At 45.6% G+C, this 21457-nt stretch overlaps 2 protein-coding genes and 1 long non-coding RNA gene across 4 annotated transcripts; 1 reads left to right on the top strand and 2 right to left on the bottom strand.

Moving 5' to 3' along the window:
• Positions 1-793: 793 nt before the first annotated feature.
• LOC135392172 (large ribosomal subunit protein eL18-like) lies at positions 794-3807 on the bottom strand. The gene is made up of 7 exons (XM_064622873.1): positions 3717-3807; positions 3509-3595; positions 3208-3315; positions 3044-3142; positions 1917-2040; positions 963-1032; positions 794-904 (listed from the first exon to the last, which is right to left on the bottom strand). Exons 1-7 carry the CDS (start codon positions 3717-3719, stop codon positions 829-831), a joined length of 567 nt encoding a protein of 188 aa, XP_064478943.1. The 5' UTR covers positions 3720-3807; the 3' UTR covers positions 794-828.
• A 170-nt stretch (positions 3808-3977) lies between these two features.
• LOC135392168 (sphingosine kinase 2-like) lies at positions 3978-20181 on the top strand. Of its 2 annotated transcripts, none has more exons than XM_064622868.1 (7): positions 3978-4473; positions 14273-14431; positions 16113-16207; positions 16269-16384; positions 17605-17828; positions 18444-18822; positions 19124-20181. In XM_064622868.1, the coding sequence occupies exons 1-7, from the start codon at positions 4086-4088 to the stop codon at positions 19419-19421; spliced, it is 1659 nt and encodes a 552-aa protein (XP_064478938.1). In that variant the 5' UTR covers positions 3978-4085; the 3' UTR covers positions 19422-20181. The 2 variants fall into 2 exon arrangements, with proteins under 2 accessions (XP_064478938.1, XP_064478939.1); XM_064622869.1 differs by lacking the exon at positions 3978-4473 and adding an exon at positions 9538-9588.
• LOC135392175 (uncharacterized) lies at positions 19621-21154 on the bottom strand. The gene is made up of 3 exons (XR_010422173.1): positions 21089-21154; positions 20437-20498; positions 19621-20381 (listed from the first exon to the last, which is right to left on the bottom strand). It is a non-coding gene; the product is annotated as an uncharacterized LOC135392175 (long non-coding RNA).
• Positions 21155-21457: the final 303 nt, after the last annotated feature.

Genomic DNA, 21457 nt, shown 5'->3' with positions numbered 1-21457 from the left:
AGCTCTCCCTTTGCTCACTCATTGAGCATGAGCATTCACCCATGGTGCTATGCTACCGCCGTAACTGCTCGGGAGATCGAGGATGACTTAATTGGCTATGAAAGGACCACAAAATGACTTTCGTGAATTCTGCCGGAAATGGTTCTCATGATCCCAGACTGTCATACACACACGCAGTTACCACGCAAAAATAGTGGGGCGTGGTCACTAAATACATCCCTTCGAAGCAGGCTTATGTCTTCTCAGCCAATTGTGGTTGACCGGGAGCACACGCCCCACAGGACCATGGTTTTGGTTTGGACAACAAAAAACACTGTCGAGTATCTGCCGTTGAAATCTGTAGAAATATGGCAAAACGCAAATTGTCAGCGATGGAGGAAGAGATTCTGCACAGCAGCTCCCAAAACGCCACCTACAGACACATTTTCTGACGAAGCTGCAGCTCAGAGAGGAAAACTTGTCCCAGTAGCCACACTGACAATCAAAGGCTACATTACACTTCTGGTGGGATTCTGTGTCAAATATTAGATACAAATTAGAAATATTAGAACAAATTCAAAATGATGGTAGGCTCGTCAAATATCCTATCACGGTACCTTTAATGGTGGTTAGGATGATACAGGGAGAGAGATCCACTTAGTGGCACTCGTCCGGCTGATCTACGTAACACCGGCGTTAATCCATGGACTACAGCTCTTTATATGTTCACTCGTACTCAACACATTCACCACACTGAGCACAAGTGAGTGCACAGGTACGTGTATAACTGCCACAGAAAAAAACAACACACGGAGAATGACGAGCGTGCATTTATTGACTCTGGTTTTCTTAGACCTTGAAGCCACGGCTCTTCCTGCGACCACGGGCACGCTCGAACTTGCGTCCCTTGGAGCGGACGTACGGCCTGAAACACAAACGAGTCAATGGGAGGGGAATTTGAATAAGTCTTTCGATGCACGTACTTTGTGTGGCTGTGTGGAACGCCAGGAGCAGGGCCAAAGTGTCTGCATGCCTCTCGTGCTGTTCTCCTTCCTGGAAAAGATCAAAGAGACTCAAACGATGGCTTCACGATGTCTCATCATTAACCCGAGATCAGGATCCGTACAGAAAATGTGGCAAATTTTTCAAGGACAAGATCTACAGCTATACAGAAAACATTATTTTAAAAATAATTAGAACAAAACATCAAAGCTAGATAACTGTTACAACTCTTCATAACTATCTTTTCTAATTCTGCTTTTTAACTTCCTTTAACGCGCACTTTAGCTTAGTATGGGCACCCTACAGCAATGGGTGCGTTAAGTACATGCACCAATGCATTTGCTGGAACACGCAGAGTGCCACACCCCCGAGTAGCGAGTTAACGGTGAAACGAATGTGGCCGGGACTCCATGCTCCACCCTGCATGATGCGACAGCCTACCACCAAGCAAGCATCCCTGATGTCACATTTCATGACGAGACTTTTGCTAGAGCACACTGTGATATGCTCCGCCCGTTGAGTGCATGCACCTTATGTCACAGCTCTAGATACGATCAGGTAGTATTAAACGAGAACCACTCGCAGACACTGTTTTTACCAAGTGTTGTCGGACAATGTTTATAAGAAATGCTAACAGGCAGCTGTCCAGAACTGTCCAGCTACATGCTGGACAGAAGGCACTCTACTTAATCGCAGTCCAAATCTTTTTACCCCGCGTGTCCGTCAGACCGGACGGACAGAAAAACATGTAGGCAGACATATACGTGGCAGCTCTGTTTTCTCACGTAGCCTCCACACCTGGTACTGCCAGAGCTACAAAGGGGCTGCTCCTACACTTGCTGTAGGTCCCTTCCAGAGGTCCCCAGACCGAGAACAGGCAAGGAGACACAACTGCAGACCCTCCTGCGCGCAACAATGGAGAAAGAGTTGCATACCCTGGATGAGGACGGTGTTCTGTCCACGGGGAGACTTCACCGCCAGTTCGTCAAAGTTCATGATTTCCCCACCGGCCTTGTGGATGCGGGCACGGGCACGGTCGGTCACGTGCAGGGCACACACCTAGTTGGACAGGACGTCACATTTGTACTTCTTATGCCAGCAATGTTGAACAGCGTCATCCTAGACACACCGCATGATTATGGCCCTGTGTTTTCTAGCTTTGTTTTTTTTTTTTTTGAAAATCTGGGGGTAAAACGTAAAATCTAGTGGAAAAAAAGTACATTTCCAGGCGGAAAATATAAAGAGCGCTTTTCGCATTCTAGATTGACGTAAGATGTAGAACAGCTGTACGGGATGTCGAATGCGACTCGCGTTCAATTTAAGAAGGAAAACAAATCTAGTCCGCCAAGTCCAAATTCTTATTGGAGGTAAGAAGATGCAATGGTGCGCCATGACAAAATAGGGTTCATTCCCATAATGTCACCCGCAGGATACTGCCACTAGCGGCCACCACATTGTAGGTCCCATCCAAGCCATTACCCATATCATACTCACTATATATTTGGTGTTTCAAAAGTTATTGCGCTGTGTGATCTGTAGCATATCCAAGGAATTTCCGTGTTTCCGACGTTAATAGTCATTCAAAAAGCATATGGCAGCGAACGAAAGCGGGAACGTAACTTCAGGGGACCTACAGTATGGCGGCGAGGTGACGTCAGTGAATAAACCCTATACTGCAACGCCACCACGCTGCGTAGTGTCAGTCTTAACAGCCAATATGGAAGCAGAGTGAAGACGACGCAGTAAATTATCTCGCGGAGGAGAGAGCGCAACCAGTCATCCTGTCTGCAGCACAGTAATATTAGCTGATGGACTAGATTCCTTTTCCTTCTTAAGTTGAACACGACTATAGTGTTCTCCAGTGGCCATATTGGTGGTCGAACTGGCACTTTGCAAAGTTCATTTCCGGGATTTTTCGGGTTTCATCCTAAAACACTGGCGTCTGTCAACTGCAGGCTTGAATTGCAAAATGAACTGATGTTACGCCTCGGCATTATGCGTTATAATGCGTAAGAGATCCACTGTAGTATTGTCAGTCGAAGCGTTTTGGAGTTCTACTTACACGCAACTTGGGAACTTCATAAAGGCGCACGTCATCCGTAATAGTTCCTACTACAACGGCGATCTTGTTTTCGCGTCCTGGTTTCTTCATGAAGCGAACCTATCGAGACAAAATATTGTTAGAAAGCCAATGACGTCGAAGAATCGACCATGCGATGAGCTTACCACTTTGGACAGAGCCATTGGTGGTCTGTTAATGCGGCTCATGAACAAACGCTTCAGAATCACCCTGTTGAACTTAGCATCAGTACGACGGGCCAAGAACCTGTACACCTGTCAATCGACGAAATCAAAAGAAATGCAGGCTACCATCGTATGTCAGAGGACGTTACGGCCGGCAAGCCCGATCCGACTGCAATACATTGCTGTTCCTATTAAACAGATTCATTCAGCCATCCGGACAGCTCGTTCCGGAGCAGATTCAACGGATACCGTGAACAACTGAACATTCAATGTTTTTCTTTACCTTAACCAACAATCCAAGATAGACGTTCTTGCTCTTGGGTCTTTTCCTCGCGACCTTACGGTCGTGCTTGTGTGAAATATCGATACCCTACAAAATGAATTGGAAGCGTCAGATATCATATTTTCCATATGCCATTGTAAAAGATAGTTCATGACGCTATTCATTTAAGATTCTGTCGATTTAAAAGTAAGCAAACGGCGCTACCCACCATGTTGGATATACACACGAAAAAGAGAGGATCATGGGATATCCCCAATACAGAGCTGATTTTAGCCAGAAAATCTTTGTTTTTCTAAATGTTCAAATATACCGGGAAAATCAATAAATAAAATTGCAATACCATATGAAATTATTATTTTATACACTTGGCGAAGCTTATTTGAAGGTGTGTTAAATTTTATGTTATGAAGAGAGTGGCGGGCCTGGCGGTTGAAAAATGGCCGTCTCTTTCTGCTGTACTTCTACTTTCCTCTTTTCTACTTTCCCCACTGCCCTACTGGAGAGGAAGAAGCCAGTGCATGCGCGGGAGCTTGTGTGTGCGTGTGTGTGAAATGTCAGCATTGACAGTTTGATCACAATGCAGTGTATTATAAGGGACACCTTCTGCTTATATCCAAACGCAAAGGATGAATACGATGTGTCTCTTTACGAGAAGTACTTTGTGTACGAGCCGTGCTACCAAAGCAGAGCTCGAAATCGAGCGGAAGTGCGGCTCGACGATGTCGTCGGCTGTCATGTCATGAAGGTAGCCGAACATGTGACTTCATTGAAATGCACATCCTCGTTTTTCTGTGTGTACGCGTACCATTTGACTGGAAAGCGAAAAGGGACCCCGCAACATCGCGACAAAAAGACGTATGTGTTTGAGGTGGCTAACGGGGACACATACGAGGAGAACCTTGCCGTCTCACGAAAGTGGCAGTCTGCTTTCTTGTGGCTACTTCGAGGTTTTAAGCTGCATAAAGGTAAGACTCTTTTCTTTATTTCGTGGCTATGTCGTCTGCGTTTTGAACCAAGCACAGCTGTGAGTTATCAGAGGCGCAGTGGGTGCATGTAATGATACCTCAAACGTTCGCCTAGCAGTTGCCAGGACAGACTTTATTTAGTTTGCCACAGGTTCTGCTTACACGTTTTTTTTTTTGTTTTTTTTTTTCAAGCGTGCTTCGTTTCCAAATGTTTGTCTCTTGTCGTTTTTCCCCCGAACGATAAAAGTCATTCCCTACGTTATTGATACGATCCACTGTTTATGTTTGCGAACATATATAGGTGTTACATATGTGCAAAACCTTCCCGAAGATCAGTTTTCTGCTTCTTCGTAAATGTGTGTCACCGTTTTTTAACCGGCGAGCCCGACCTTGGAGATAGACCTGCACAGTGAAGCTGAGTCTTTTTTGTTTGTTTTTTGTCGCGCTCGCCCAACTGACTATCGGTCACCATAATCTAAAAATCATTGTTCAGCATCACGTGACATAGCTCCAGCAACATGTGTTCTTGGCATGTACGCAGTTGAGTGCACATGACATTGACTTCAGGGTAATTAATCTGTGGCCCTGACCAACACAATTAGTGATTGTGAATGTCAGCACACTTTTTGCGGTCTGTCGTTACTTTTTGTGGAGAGATACGTGCATTGCTTGGCAGTCTAAGCGTCCGATTGAAAAAATGAAGAAATAATAGACAGCGCAGTGGGTTGTGCAAAACGCATGCGTCACAAAAGCCTGGCATGGAGCGAATTTTGTTGGCACCGGTTTTCAACAATTCGTTTTTGTCAGGGATTTCAACCCCCATACTACACGCAGTAAGATCGTACGTACAATACCCTCAATGTACCTCCCAAATTGGAACAAACAAACAAGCCGGGTGTCTCTTCTGCTTCAGGAAGTGGCACTTTGTAGCGAGTCCACGAAAATAAACTTTTTTTTTTAAATTATTATTGAGTCGTTGCGTTAACTCCGTAATCTTCACTGTTATGTCACCAGCTCGCTTTCTCCTTAGCAGATTTTATTTTTCAGTGCGAACTTGCTCGTTTTTGTTGTTGTCGTCGTCGTCGTTTAGGCAACGTGTATAAGTAAACAGTAAAGTAACCTCTTCTATTGAATGGGCCGCAGCCTCACATTTTCTTCCCGGCGTTTTTTTACTACAGTACTACGGTATATCGTATAACCAACACACACACACAGGTCCGCGTTGCTAAAACCCCGAGACTAGGGAGCACGAAGTCTTCCCTAGTCTGTCCCTTCGTGTTCCCTAGTCTCGGGGTTTTACGTCATGCATCATCTTCGCCAGCTCGCTTGCTTCCTAGCCATTCTGTTATGGCGTTACCCAACTCGGTAACCTTCTACTAATCCCAAGATCGCGGGGTCCATCCCGGCCGAAGACGCCAGGAACAAGTTGCTTGGACACGCCGTCTTCCGCGTGTACTGCGATCAGGGATCGGAACCGGTATTTTTTTCGGTCCGGTTCGGGTTTTGCTCCGCTGAACCGATATTATCAGCTTGAACCGGTTCAGGGAGAACATCCCCCGCCAGACATGTACAAGATACCCAAAAATGTATTTAAGATAAGAAAATAAATACTAACGTTAGAATGTAATTAATGTAGAGTACTTGAAAAAGTACTTGAAATACAACTAAGATACTATTTATCCTTGAACGCAAAAGGTCAATGCGGCAAGTCGCCGCTGTGTCACCTAAACCCCGCGGACTACGCTAGCCGCCGCTGTATGATCTAAACACAAGCCCCAAAAGGATGATAAAGAGACCCAGAACAAAGCAAACCTCTGGCCTGCCCGGCGAGGTCAGATTTCGGCGTCACCGCGTCAGGGCGCACACAATAGAACCCTCACTGGCCAAGGATTAGTACACACGGGGCAAGATATCTAATTTTTTTTTTTTATTGAACTGACAACATCGTAATATACATGGTAAGGCTCTATATACCAGTCGGATCATAGCTACAGGCTAGTGCGATCCGATAATATTTTTCAACGTTTAGTTATTCAAACGCGGCAGTTACATTAAGAAAAAGATTGGCTGGGGAAACACACATTTATACAAGCGCTAAGATTACACAATAACAAAAATATAAATATATATCATCAATCCAATCCAAATAGAGACTTCCTTGAAGGTCCAATGTCCGGGTCTTGGGAAATTTCTACTGAACAAGCTAGATAATTAGAATATTGAGTAGAAAATACCATAAAATGTATTTTAAATAGTGTACAAATACACAAAACAAAGTATTGAGTAGAGTACCAATATACTCCAAATTGTATTTAAAATACAGTATTTTAAATACGATACTCCAAATTCGTACAAGTCTGCCCCCCGCACATACACAGACAAAAAAAGAAAATCTGGCAGCGGGTCGGGTCATTTACAGGGATTGGAACCGTTACTTTTTTTTTGTCCCGGTTTAACCGGTTTATGGGCAGTAATTTTGCTGCATGAAAGCGAGCTTACGCTTCCCGTACACGGTTGAGAAAGGTGTGAGATAACCGTTTCGGGTGAGCCAAAAAAAAGGTCGTTCAGTAGTACAACTATTTCACCTCTGAACCGATTCCCGAACCGGTAACCGTATAAAGTTTTTTCGGTTCAGTTCCGGTCCGGTTCAGGACAAGCAAAAAAATTGTTCCAGTTCGTCAGAAAATAACGTTTTTTTTTTTTTTTTCGGTTCGGGTTCAGTTCCGGTTCCGATCCCTGACTGCGATACGAACCTGAACCAGTTGCGCACGGTAGAGGCAACATGAATCCCCGGACTGACCATTATGGCGTCGCTCATTGTCCCGCGAAGTAAAGCAACCAATTAGAAAGAAAGTTCTGGCGTCGCGCACGAGCGATTTCTCTCGGAATGACGAGGAAGTTCTATTTTTCGAGACCGGCCTCACGGAGTTGGAAAGGAAATAAGATTACTAACACAATAGACATAATAGAATGTTGTTCGAGCACCTGTGATTGCGCGTCATACGTGTTATTCAGCAGCGGACGAGATTGTCTCCTCCTGTATCTCGTGTCGTCTGGTATGGAATTCCAGATACTTGGTACTCGACGTGCGCTCAACAAGATAACATTGCGTACAACTGGAGGGAGTCCGTCATTTAACGGTGTTGCAGTGTTGGGGATTTCGAGAAACAAATCGGATTTAAGTCAAATCCGCAGTTTGCGGAAGGCGCTAAATCAAATCCGAGTCGAGTCCGGATTTCAATTTATTCGCCGCTGCCTAACTGCTCAAAAGCTGCAGAATGGTTTCAGAGTCTAACGCGAATTTCCGACAGTTGCGTAACTAAGAAAAAGAGGCGAAACGTGGAAGATATACTACGTCAAAGATAAAAATGGGAACTTGATTGCGGGACAAATATTGGGCTGCGCGAAACGCATTACTTAGTACGGTACAGCTGCCGCGAAGTACATTTATTGCTGCGTGAACGAATGCAAAGAAGTATGTGAAATAGAGAGCATAAGCACCGCAAAAATTGGTGCGGAGATGAGATGGGTCCTGCAACAACGTCCAGCAGAACAACCACCTTATCCTATATGAAGATGACACGGGTTCGAATCCTGTCACCGGCTGTGCTGTCTGAGGTTTCCCCTGGATTTTCCCGAGACACTTCCCCCTGAAGTCTGCCCAGGACGCATACTAACCCCTCTCTCCATCTATACGCCGCTCATAGCCACAGTTGCTTCGTGGCGCTAACGCGGAATTTAAAAAAAAATCCTACGAAGAATCGCCGAGGTTAGCCTATTTAGAATAGCCTATTTGCCGGATATTGAAGCGTATTTTATTTGCTGTCCGCAGTACACAGTGAAGTATTTGAAGCACCAACTACTCGAGTACTACTTTAAGTACATTCCTCAGTACTTGTTCTTTGTACTGTACCTCAAGTACTTTTCTTCGATACATTCCTTTCAAGTACTCAAGCACGGCAATGCAAACGCAAAACATCTGTGCATAGTTATTGTTTGGTCTCCGGTTATCCATGGAGGACTTCATATTTATGTAAACGAGTGAGGTTTGCCTCGCAATTTTCAGTGTTCGACTGCAAAAATAAATTTCCCTCAGTTGAAAATTGTCTAAAGAATTCGTAAATGGCGGCAAAGGTTTCCATAAGGTGATTGCCTCCGGCGAGTACGTCGCCAGAGAACTTTTTATCACTTTAGGCGAAACATCCTGTATATTGATTTCGTTCACATAAAAAATCCCACCTTGGTCGATTTACAGTGCAATTACCCTGGGGTGTTCGTTGTTAGCCAGAAGCTGTTTATTGCGGAGTCTTGCCTTCAGTTCTTTTTTGTGCGCCCGAATTGTTCATTCCATAATCGAATTAAAAGGATAGATGAAGGTGCCTGCAGTTGAAAATAGACCAGCAAGTGAGCTGGTAAAACAACCGTAGCTAGAGGTGCGCGATCCGTGAAAAACCTCGTTTGCGGATACCAAATAAGCGATTTGAAATATGCGCCGATAAAATGCGGATATTCAACTACTGCGGTTGCGGACACTGTGCGCACGTGAATCTTATACGCGCTTACTTCCAATGAGTGACCTACTAGGTATCGAAATAGCGTTTCAAACGCGTGTCCTTTGTCATATCACATTCCACGTGTCTCCGAGGCTCGGCAACCTTATGTGCGAGAAATTTCTTTTCGTGCGAACTGACGTACTTTTAACGTTATAACGACACGTAAACTTAATCAATTCGCTCTGACGAGCAACCGTTATTAATTCTGTTATAGAACGCTACTGATGCACTGATGCAATAATAATTGGAGTAGATTTCCAGGCAAGGTGAGTCAGGGATAGGACCTGGGGCGAACGACATCTTGCATAATCGCCATAGTTGAAGGCAAAACTCGTGCATTGCGAGAGCTCTTGTCCCGGGAAGGTTCAGTAGCCATTGGCGGGCAAAAATTTGCTCCAAAGTGTTTCTCAGCCAGCGTTTTCCCTGGGGTAAAGCGACAGATAAGAGGAGGCGATAACTGATGTTGGAGCTTTTTTTATTCTACGCGCATGCGTTTACTCGTGCACCGCGCAGGTTGGCGAGCGTCTCTTGGACAGTGGAAACATGGCCCGTCCCGCTCAAGGTAAAATGGTTGTCAAGCGAGATGGCGGTGCGGACTCCCGTAGCATTTTTATGCTGCTCAACGCGAACCCTTTCGTGGATGCAACGAAATGGATTGCAATAACGGAGCTCCTCAACAGCAGGGTTTGGGATTTGCCATGCCGGAACCTCGTGATGCCCTCCGTCTCCCCCAATGGCATCTGCCTCGCTTATCGTGATATCGTACCGTCTACTAAAAGTGGTGTGTGATTCCGAAGCAGTTTACTGAACACCACGTGGCCAAAGCAAACCCGAGGACGCTCGCGGGTCACGTGCTATGTGCACATCGCATCTTGAATGCTAGAGAAACAAGGGAAAGGGTGCAGGCTAGCTGGTATAGATCCATGAAGAAGACCGAGAGACACGGACACAGAAGACGACACACGTAGGTTCTAGAACCTACGTGTGTCGTCTTCTGCGTCCGTGTCTCTCGGTCTTCTTCATGGATTGAATGCTAGCATTCCATTGACGAACCACGTGCGACCCCTTCGGGAGCATGCGCTGAAACCCCACCGAATATGGGATGTTCGAGCCACTCTTTCCTTTTATTTCTTCTAGGCGCCGCCAGGGTGTCTGCTCCGCAGGTCGGAGGCATGGCTCTGGTCGGAGGCGCGTTCAAGTTAACTCCGCTTCGAACTGTACCGACCACCCGGAGTTTGTCGTGTGCGTTCACAAAAATTCCGTTTCCTCGTCGACGGACACCTTCGATAACCACCTAGAACATCCGCCACCTGTGTCAAAAACAAAGCTTTCGTCGTACTCTCTCTCCTTTACGATCCTCTTCTCAACGTGCGGCATTCCACCTCGTACCCGTGCCCGGGAAAACGCAGTCATGCGCAGTTTCTTGTCACTGCTGAGTCGGTTCCGTTGCGCTACGTCACCCCCTTGCTCAACCGAATCCCGGCAGATTCGGCTATGTTCGATTGGGGAAACGCTAGCATTGGGTACGATCCACGCTGTTGCGACGTTTCGCGCGCGTATTGACCGAAAGGACGATCATTCATATGGCAAAGCACATTCCGGGAGTGAAACGACATCGTCTTTGTGTCGCGTCCCTTGGAAGTATGTCTGTGCTACAGGGCTAGTCTAATCGTTGGGATTTCCATCGAGATCGCCAGACCCCGTACATGGCTGACGCTCACTGTAAAGAATGGAGTCAGCGTCTGTTCGCTGAAACGGCAATTTATCCGCAGCACTCTTAAGTTTCAAAAGCGTACTTGGAAGACTCCTCCGCTTACATCGACTTTGAATTTACGCACAATGTGCCGGGGAAGTACCGACAATGCTCAAGTGAGGGTTAAGAAAATAAATACTAATCTACGTTCGCCTGGCCCTTAGCAAAACACGGTTGCATGCCACGGGGGGTGACGTATAGGGAGCTCACCTGAATGACATATGCTATACATGAGGCATGAAAGATACGTACCCTGTCGTTTTTCCCAAATGTCGCCAACTTTGTCGTCTCATACGCAGTCAAGATTACCTTAGACCAGGGGCCTCAAATCACATCATGAGGGGCCGCACAGAATGCAATGCCATTGAAAACTATGATACGTATAGTTGTTCACAAAGGATTATCTCTTTCGTTAGTTTCAACTTGGAATAAGAGATGTCAGAGAGAAACAGCCAGTCCATTTTATTCTCACTGGACGGCTTTCGGTTTGCTGCTTTAATATGGCTCTCCAAATATACAGGCCTGGTGCATCACGTAAGACTGACCATAATTTTTATAGTAAAACCTACGAGAGCAGCATAGGTGTTGTTTTTGCAGTTGAGTTCTACGTCCAGGCGGACATCCTCTCGAAAATTCGATAATTAACTTTTTCATTAGGGGCAAAACCGAGATAGCAGATTGAGAGATTATCCTCCCCGAATTTTGGTATGCAAATGAGCCGAAACCGAAAAAGCCGACGGAGGCTTATCTTCACCCCTCCAAATCACGTGAAATGAGCGCTGCGTTCCCTGTCGCCGTCCCTGTCGTCATGGCATCGTCATGGCATGCATGCTTCGTGACAGAAGTATGTCACGAAGGCGAGGCCCTGCAACTTCTTACCCGGGTTCGAATCCCGGTGCCGGCTGTTTCCTCGGACGTTTTTAGACATATGTCGGCCCCTTAGAAGTCGGCCCAGGACACACATTCCCCGTCAGTCGTGACGTTGTCCACGTGAGGCCAACAACGGCATACTTTACTCATCATAAAGGTGTGAAAACAGTCGTCTATGCGAGTGCGTTGAACACAACCGATAACGCTGTCGTTTCTTCACACATTGGGCGCGTATATTTGGGTATTTATTTTCTAGATTGGAGTAGGACTTTGTAGTAGCGCGGGGTAAATCCAAACATGTCCTTTCTGTTTCCGGCAAAAAGTCAGATCTCGGAGTTCAGTTCGGGTAATTAAATTTATTTCCCTTAAAATTTGGTAAAACGGATAAATGTGGTTTGTCGTAGCTTTTTCTTTTCTCCTTTTTCATTAAAATAGTTTTACACGGTTACTGAGACAACCTGTATATCGGGTCAATCTGGTTTGCGAAAAGATTGACTGGTTCAAAACGGGTTCCCCGTATGTCTTATTATATGCGAGGAAACTGTAGATCATCTATATAAAAAAAGTCTTCTGGCATAGCAATGCATACGATAAGCTTTTTCTTTCTTCGATGGTTTATTTATTTATAGTTTGAGGTACCGAATATAATGCAACGCACGTGACAGAGAGAAAGTGGGTGTTGCACAATAGGAAGAGATGTGTTTGTGTGACTGCTACTGACGCTATTGCGCATCACAAACAGGGTGGCTGTCAATTTGAGTAACATCGAAAAAGATCAAAGGGACAGTTTCAAATGTTTCTGAACCGTGCTAGCCGAATTCGGTAGCCGAAATTTCTCGAATACCATAAGTTCCGCAGCCCTAACCTGACGGTTAGTTTCGATTCGGTTTAACATTTGTGTTAATGAACTTTCGGAGTTTTTAATGAGCGTCCAATCCTCTCTGAGCGCGTCGTGCGACATTTTTCTGCGTCGCCCGCGTTTTCCTGATCGGAATCTTCCGCTAAATTCGTTTACGCGCCACTTTGCTGGTGATCATATTTAAACCCGTTTCGTCATTTTCTTCGTTTTCGCTCCTTAGTAGGATGTTTATTTTCGCGTGACTGGGAACGTCCGCAGTCCAGAACAGTGTATACCATCCTGTTTCCAAAGAACGCTTGGGAAAACAAAGTACGCGTTTCCATATCTACCTCCACACCGGGCGTCGATGACGCATTGTTTCGGAAACTGTGCTTCCAGGAATGTTTCGTAATATAGTCTGTTTGTAGCTGGAAATGGCATCCCTCTGTTGGATCCTCGCTGTCCTAACACTGCGTTAGTTCGAAATTTGCGAGTTATTTACGGTGTCTTGGATTTGTCCACAGAAAAGAAAAAACACCCGCTGATAAGAGCTCCAAGGTTGGCTGTGCTGACCATCGCTCGTCATAAGTACAGTTGATTTGCGGCGGAACGGGTTCAATAAGGGGTCCTACGGGAACTTCAGGTGGAGGATTTCACTCTCGTACGTTTCTCTCTCTCAAATGTACTACCTGATCGCAGTTGTCTCACGACGTAAAGCCCCCCCCCTTCAAAAAAAAAAAAAAATTGTGTGTACCACCAAAAGTACGATATCTGAGGGTGGTTGACTTTGCCATTGTCACATTAATGCTTGTACCGCTCAATTTGTGTTCGGCCGTTGTCAGACGCTGGGTTGAGATGTGGACGTGACAATGATGTTTTGGGCACGTCAAGTCATGTCATGGGTATGTCAAGTGTGAATAGACCCGGAACTGTAAGCGGGGAAAGAAGTGTACAATAGCCGACATTTGGAGGTGTGTTTTTTCCCCCCTCAACGTTGGGAAATTTTGTCCCAAACTTTGGATGGATAAGAAAGAAGCAGCGCAACACGGCATACGTTTGGTAGGCGTCGCAATTCTGGCAGTCGGCTTCATCATATGCCTGCGAGCGTACGGTGAAGCCCGCTTTACGGCACTGTCGGTGTTAGTAGGACTGCACGTATATTTTTGGGTTTAAACTCGCCCGGTCCCTTTCGAAACGGGGAAGGTGTCTCGAAAACTTGTCAAGTGTCGACAGAGTGTTCATTTTGTACCTCAAGCTCGTGATCGTTAGGTGAAGCCCACGTTACGGTACCGTGTTGCCGGACTGCACGTACGATTTTGTCGCAGGACTGCCTTTTTCGTAATATATCGACCAAGTCGAAAGATTACGCAAATGTCAGTCTTTCTGTTCCGCCAGTGTCGTTCACGTCGCCGGAACAGTGCTACGCGTGTGCGGATCTTGCATGCGCGGATGTGGATACTCTCAATCTTATCCGCGCTCACCTCTATGTAGGACTGCGTTGAAAAATTTCTTCTGAACGGGAGATTCCGTATGCGCCTAGGTGCGATGTACTGACATTTTCATGCAAAAAAAAAAAACGTTCCCTCAAGCGTCTGTATTAACGGTGACACAGTTTGCATTGAAGATGAATTCAGTTGTGAACGCCATAGCTTAAGCCCGACGGTGTTCAGATTTCATGGAAATCAGAGTTTACGCCATTCGCTCGCCAGTCACACTATCAGCAGATAATCAGTCATTCAGTGAGGGATATCTGCTCTGACTGTTGATGCCCATTTACTCTTTCAGATCGCCCCATAGTCATTCCAAAAGAACTTCCCGCACAACGACATTACCTCGTCATAGTGAACCCAAAGAGTGGACCGGGAAAGAGTCTGGAGATATTCCTTAACCGAGTGAGACCCATACTCGCAGAGGCAGACATCTCGCACCTTCTCCTCGTCACAGGTGAGACATGCTCTTAAGTACTCTCGTGTTCAGTAGGAAATTCGTGATGTCCCCAAAATTCTGGCTTACTCGACACGCGTCTCAGTTTGAAACCTGCGTGTCTATTGTTCAATTTATTTATTTATTATTCGTAAACACGAGGGACCAGAATGGTCATTGCCCGGGTGTATTCGCAAATAATACGCAAATGCGCAGATTGACGCTGAATACACAAAAATGATACGAGAGAGGTAATCGCGTGTGTTAGAGAAACGAAACAAAACGGTACTTGGTACAAAATACTGTACAAAGTTAAATGAAGGTAGCAGTTTGCTATAGACAAAGTACGTGAATACAAAGATGTTTACGGAACGTGACAGTATCAGTGATATCTACATAGACCGGGGAAGGGCGTTCCACTTGACTTTGGCTAATGGAAATAACTTTCGGAATGATTCTTAGTGACAGGTGTTATGCGGTACCCCGAGGGTATGGGTATTGCGTGGAGATATGAAACGAGCCCCGAAGATGTACAATTGCTGTAAATAAGTGGTGTGGAAAATTTTGTGATAGAGGCACAACAAGAGGCACAAGGAATTCTGCTTCATGGCGGTGACACTCGAGATAATGACACTCGATAATCTGTCAGAATGAAACGGACGCATCTGTTTTGTACCGATTCGATGAGGCATGCGATACGATAGGTTCCCATTCCTGGGTATTCTAGCTTGGGTCGAATGGGAGTAGCGTAGGCAAGATGTTTGATGTTAATTCTGCAGTGCCTGCCCGATTGCAGAGTAAGTAGGTGCCACAGAGTGTGAGTCTTTCATACTCCACTCACTTAACGCGATACACGCGCCATCCGCCACGCTTGGGGGTTGAAACGTTTGGTGCAACGGATTCCCTGTTGAGCGCACGATCCACCGTGCGCAAGTGACTGGTACTGAAGTGAAAAGTACTTCTAATTGGTTCAAATGGTACGCATGGGTGCAAAATACAGACAAACTATGTTACCTGATTCTCCCATTTTGGGAAACTATCGTTCTTTTTTTTTTTTTTTTCCAACTATGTACCATTATGCTTTCCTGTTACTGGGGAATTTGGCTGGGGTAGGGAGCCCTTCGACCTTTTCCTGAGGGCCGCAGAAGATTTTCGAACCCATTCTAAAATAAGCCTAAATTAGCCTGCGAAACGTATTAATCGCTTCTGAATAAGAAGCTGAGCATTCCCTCGTAGCTATTACCGTTTAATAAGCATACCTGTACTTGAAAGCTTGCATTCTCACTGGCTCGTTTTTACACTCGCTCGAGTTGATGACTCGTTGCATTCGCGAAGTTATAGTAAGAAAATACGACAAACGCCTTTTGTTGATGTTATTAAGAGAAGGAAAGGCGACACTGTGAGCTCCTGTTTTGCCAGAGGAATTCGCCTGCCAGCTAAGCAGCTGTGCCGCAGGTTCCCAACTGCTGACCGATGGTGTCTATTACAAATTTCCATCATTTACGCCTCATTCGCTATTGCGAGAAAATATCCTCAAAGCCAGCGCATCCTCAGTCTGTGCACTGTATAAGCAGTCAACGGGAAGCGGCATCACCGAGAGAGAGAGCAGCGTGACGCCCCAAATCCGGGCGTGCCAAAAGAGGGGCGAAGAAACTAGCGTGTGGTAAAGCGACGTAATTATCATTACTGTGTCCAATCGCAGAGAGACAGAACCATGCCAAGGAATTCATCAAGCATCTCAATCTGTCCCAGTGGAGCGGCATTCTGGTTATATCTGGTGACGGTCTTCTCTTTGAGGTACAGCATTTTTTTGTTCTTACTCAAAATGAGATGGAACATTATGCACTATGCCTTTCAGGTTTACAATGGCCTTATGGAGAGACAGGACTGGAAGAAAGCAGTCAAGATTCCCATAGGCATCATTCCTGGGGGTTCGGGCAACGGCTTGGCCAGGTCCATTAGCCACGCGTGCGGGTAGGCTCAAAATTGCTTCGTCATGATGACTTGTTACGGGCATTAATTAAATAACATTCCAAGTACCATTGGCTCCTTTTGTGACAATTAGGGTGCAAAGGGTAGGGAGCCGTATAAAAGAAGCAATTTCAACATTGTACACACATAAAGATCTTTTACGTGATGAAAAGTTTTTGTACCCATTTTCGTGGCTGCACAAATCTTGCGTTTTTTTTTTTTTTTCTTTTTTTCTCAGTAGTACACCCTACAGTTAACTCATTGATGACACAATGGCGGGCAGCTGTGGAAGCCAACTTGATACAAAAGTGGAGGTTTTCTCACGAGGATTTCAGCTATTTACTCTCGTTTGCCTCTTGCGAACACTTTCCAAAGCAGCAGAAGCTCCACACTTTGGAACCGTAATTAGCGGTCTCGTTGCTTCCAAGAAGCACGAGGTACAAATGCGTAACTTTCGGGGCAACTTCACACGCCACCATCAAATTCCATCTAAAATTCCAATTTGATTTCGTGTAAAACCAAAACCGTTTTGCCTGCTCTGGCCCTCTAAGGAAGGAGTGGTCAGAGTGAGGTGGAAACTCTACAATAATCAAATTTGTGAATGCCAATGTTGTTGGCATTCCTCACTGAGGGAGACATGGTACCCGTGAACCAGCCTAGGGTCATGGATGGGTTTGATTGGCCCTAGGACACAATATAAGAGTTGTACTCAACATACAGGTTTTGGTTATTGCGTATATTAAGGGGGATGTAGAACTTAGTTTGTACTCAATATAGTACAGCGTTGGGATCTTGGGGACTGTGGTGCGCACTATACATCAAATTTCCGCTAATTTTTGGGGATTGCTCATTATACATCAGTGCGCGTTATACACTGGAAAATACGTTAAACTCGTACGAAAACCTTTCAAGGAAACTCTGCTCATCTTCATTATAATGCCGAACATGCTTCGTGCCATATTAACGGATATATTTGTGGGAATGTAAATTGATTTATGTGCGAGAGATGGTTCCATGTGAAACAAAGACTTCTACGGTAGTATATGTGCCAGGGGAAAAAAAGAGCTTCGAGGGACATCCTCTAAATCCAATGCCAACAATGCCACCTAAGAACTGCAGCCCATGCACGTAATGCACGTAATCTTACACTTAACTTGTTCCTGTAGCTCTTGTCAACGCTGGAATTACATCTTGTTTGCCCCCCTGTTGAAAAATGTGTGCAGGGAACCCTACATAGCGGATCCAATCCTGGCATCAACGCTGGGCATCGTCAAGGGTCGTATTGCTCCATTGGACTTGATGAAGATAGAGACTCCGAGACACAGTCCTCTTTATTCCTTCCTCACTGTTGGATGGGGACTCATGTCGGACATTGACATCGAATCGGAGCGACTTCGCGCCATCGGGGAGATCCGCTTCACGTTGTGGGCTTTCTGGAGAGTGGCTAGTGAGTTTCTCTGCACAGTATTTAGTTTTCCTAAGGAAGTGCAGTCGCTGTACCAGTTTTTGGACTCTGCGGGGATCGCGCAAAAGTCCGAATAATCGAGCAGTCCGAAAAAACGAATTTCGCTCTGAAATTAACTTTACTAAGCACTAGTAGGCTGGAAAACTCTGTCGATGCTTTTCTAATGCGCTTCCAGCTCTGCCTGATAACATCAGCTTCTATTTCCCGAAGCGACATTTCGTCACTGTAAGTCCGACAGAAGCACCACAGTCATCAAGTCCGCAAGTCTGCTTCACCTAACGCACACATACTTTAGGTGAAGCTGCAGTGAAGCCACGCAGTTTCTGTTCTGCCAACCAATTGAGTCAGCAATTAGAGCTTTTCGACTACATTTTATCGTATCTGAAAACAGTTATGTATCTATTTTGAGCATAATATGTACTAGTATGTAGAAGTACATAAGTAGGTACGCTTACATCACTGTACGGGAACGTGCAATTTACTTTCCTGTTCTGTGTCAAAAGCTACGATGTTCCGCCGAATGAAATTTTGTATCTAAACGTAAAGTTGCATAGAACCGTAATCTGGAAAGCAGCTGACGGACTTTCCTCTCACTAGGCCTTCGAATTTACAATGGACGAATATCATACCTGCCCGTCACTCAAAGAAAAGAGGCTTCCACGCCTGAGCACCACAGCTTCACCCAAAGCGACACAACAGCAAAAGGTTGCATGACGAATGGCATGTTGGAGACAAATGGATTGAGACGCAAATCTGCTTCGGCACCCGAGGCATCTAGCTGGAGCAGCACGACGGAGTTGGACGAGGCGACTGCTGTGGATCTTGAGGTGGTGACCGACAACCACGTCTGCAGGGCAGCGAAAGAGCCCTCACCGCCGGAGGTTGCTGATAATACGGACTCGTTTCCGAGTCTTACGGACCCTGTACCATCGGACTGGACCGTGGAGGAAGGGAAGTTTGTTATGATCTACTCGAGGTATGACAAACGTAATTTTATTTCCTCGTCTGGATGACAGATCTGGGTACACACTAGACTAGAGCATTACAATGGCTCAGGTTTACCCGAAAGGCCCGGGTTAGGCTTGGGTTTCAGATTATGGCACAGGCCTGAGCCTGTACGTTGCTGTTGCTAGATTGGGCTCGAGCCAGTGCTACCTCACCGTTCATTAGTGGCAACTTTTACGGCCCATTACACTGTGTCGGGAAACGTGGAAATCAATCTGGCTTGTGAGAATGCGCGGTGCTGTACTACACATTCTTTTCCGAACCAATTCCAGCTTGCAGAGCCACCTGGGAACCCACCTGTTCTTCGCTCCGGAAGCTCGGCCCGATGACGGCATACTCTGGCTGCTCATCATTGATGCTAACGTGACGCGTTTCCAGCTCCTAAACTACTTCAAGCAGCAAGAAGACGGGAACCACCTGAGCCTCCCGTACGTCCGCATGGTTCCCGTCCGTGCCTTCAGGCTGGAATCTTACACGGACTGCTTCATGACAGTTGATGGGGAGCTCATTCGGACACCAGTGCTTCAAGCTAGAGTTCTCTCCGCTCTCGGACGAGTCCTTACCTTTTGATAGTGCTTAGGTAGTTAAAACTAAAGTACGCGTCTCATAGACCCCTCTCTTCTCTGTCTCGAGTCCCAATGCGATTCGTCTTTCTGTGCCAATCCATCTGTCGAAAGTATTTCCACGCAGTTAATTCGACGTCTAATCTGGTTCTTTCATTCGTTCTCTTGGCGTCTTTGATTGTACGATGCAATCGAGCATGGTCATTACTTGGTCTTTTAGATTTTACGTAGCAATGGAGGGTCTCGACAAGTTTTCACTAATAGGTCTTAGCTCTCACCACTGTTTCTTTTCTTCGTTTTTGAATGGGTATCTGCGATCTGCTGTTGTCAAATTCCAACCGATAGCATTAATTGAAAGCGATCACGAAAAATGGTACTGACAAATATTTGCAAATATTTATTTTATGTTGCCAGTTCTAGAAAGGGTGGTGAAACGTACGTGAGACATGTATTGGGCTTAATTAAGGATTCTAGTCAGGATTTAGAGATTTATGCGGGGCAATACCTCAATGTGAAGGCAGCTGATCCGATAGAATGACCTTTCTTTCTTGCTCGAGCAAACTACTTTCGTACGTTTGAAGGTGCCTTAAATATTGACGCGACGAAAAAGTGCACTTACCAGGTAGGGCTGTAAGCCAGTTTGGAGCCTAGTTTGGTGTATTTAAGACTCCACTATGTTGTGTGTACATAGTAGGTATATCTATTACGGGGAAGTATATATACATTTTGTACCGCGAGATTTGTAAAATAAATGGGTGTAATCTTTATTACAGCCTGCCTTTCAATACGCACATGTGGGGGGGGGGGGGCATGCGTGTTATAGCAGGAAGGACACAGATTGTATCTTTCAGATTGTAAATCTTGCGTGACAGTTTTCCTCGTAACACGTTCTTCAAGACTTAAAAGTGGAGGATGCACTTGCCAAGTTCTGGAGGAATGATGACTGTTCTTGAAGATAAGCTTTGTCCTGTAAAATATTGGATGGACGGTGTACTCACATCTGCTCGAAAGTATGAAATTACCTCGTCTGTCTTCCACAACGGAGTCATGTGATTTGCGTTGGTTGTCAGCTTCCTTGGAAGACCTTATAGGAGGAAGGAAATAATATAATAACAGTGTTCTATTCACCTTTGGTGGGGCTCTTGGAAGAAATACCGTGAGATATAAACCATTGCATCTCTCCATCTGATGGGCAACGTCATCGTATTCATTGGCTCTGTAAGCTTTGCTCCCCCGAGCTTCCATGTGTTAAACACACATACTTGATTCATCCCGTTCTGCCTCTCAATACTACAAATAGCTCGAGCTGTTGTGCTCATAGGATAGGATAACGCTTGAGCTGCGCTTATTCTTTCATAAATTCCCAAAATCTTTATCTTACATTCAACCACCTGAAAGAAAATCAATCTATGGATGTGGCTCGCAGGGCTCTCTTGCACAAATGAACTTTATTAGTAGAATGCAGGATAACATATACTATACTCACGCTACTGTATGCTGTTGTGAATGACTAGAGAGAGCCCTATGCGCAGCCTCAGTCTGGCAACATTGTACTTCTGAGCTGCCAGCTGCCCAGTCCGGCCCATTCGTGTATTGAACTACTTTCTGTACTTACGTGCCCTGCTCTTGTGCCCCAGAACCCTCGGACTGTACTATACTGTACAGATAACTCACTGCGTTTTTCTGGCGCAGTCGCAGGCTGCATATTTCTCTTCTGTTGTAGCAGCGACACTTTTTCCTGCAACAAAAAACAGAGCCCAAAACATGACCTCCAAAGGACGAGCATTTCGCTTATGTAGTACGCGCGAATGGTGGCGCCTCTCAGTGCCGGATATGCTTTCATACAGCCTATATGCAGTGTCACGTTTAATATAACTACCGGCATCTATATTTCAGCAGGGGTATTACGTGTTACAGATACGTACCACGTTTACTCACATAATTACCCCCCAACTTCAGCACCTGAGTGTTGGTACTTGTTTTTCCGAGTGAGCTTTCGTCCTCTTCTAAGTGCAGCGTCTGCACTTAATCGGGTAAAGTGCA

This window comes from Ornithodoros turicata, chromosome 4, assembly GCF_037126465.1.
Source record: "Ornithodoros turicata isolate Travis chromosome 4, ASM3712646v1, whole genome shotgun sequence".
NCBI classification, from domain to species: Eukaryota; Metazoa; Arthropoda; class Arachnida; order Ixodida; family Argasidae; genus Ornithodoros; species Ornithodoros turicata.
Note: the sequence above shows the minus strand (reverse complement) of the source record. Positions and strands in the feature narration are given on the sequence as shown.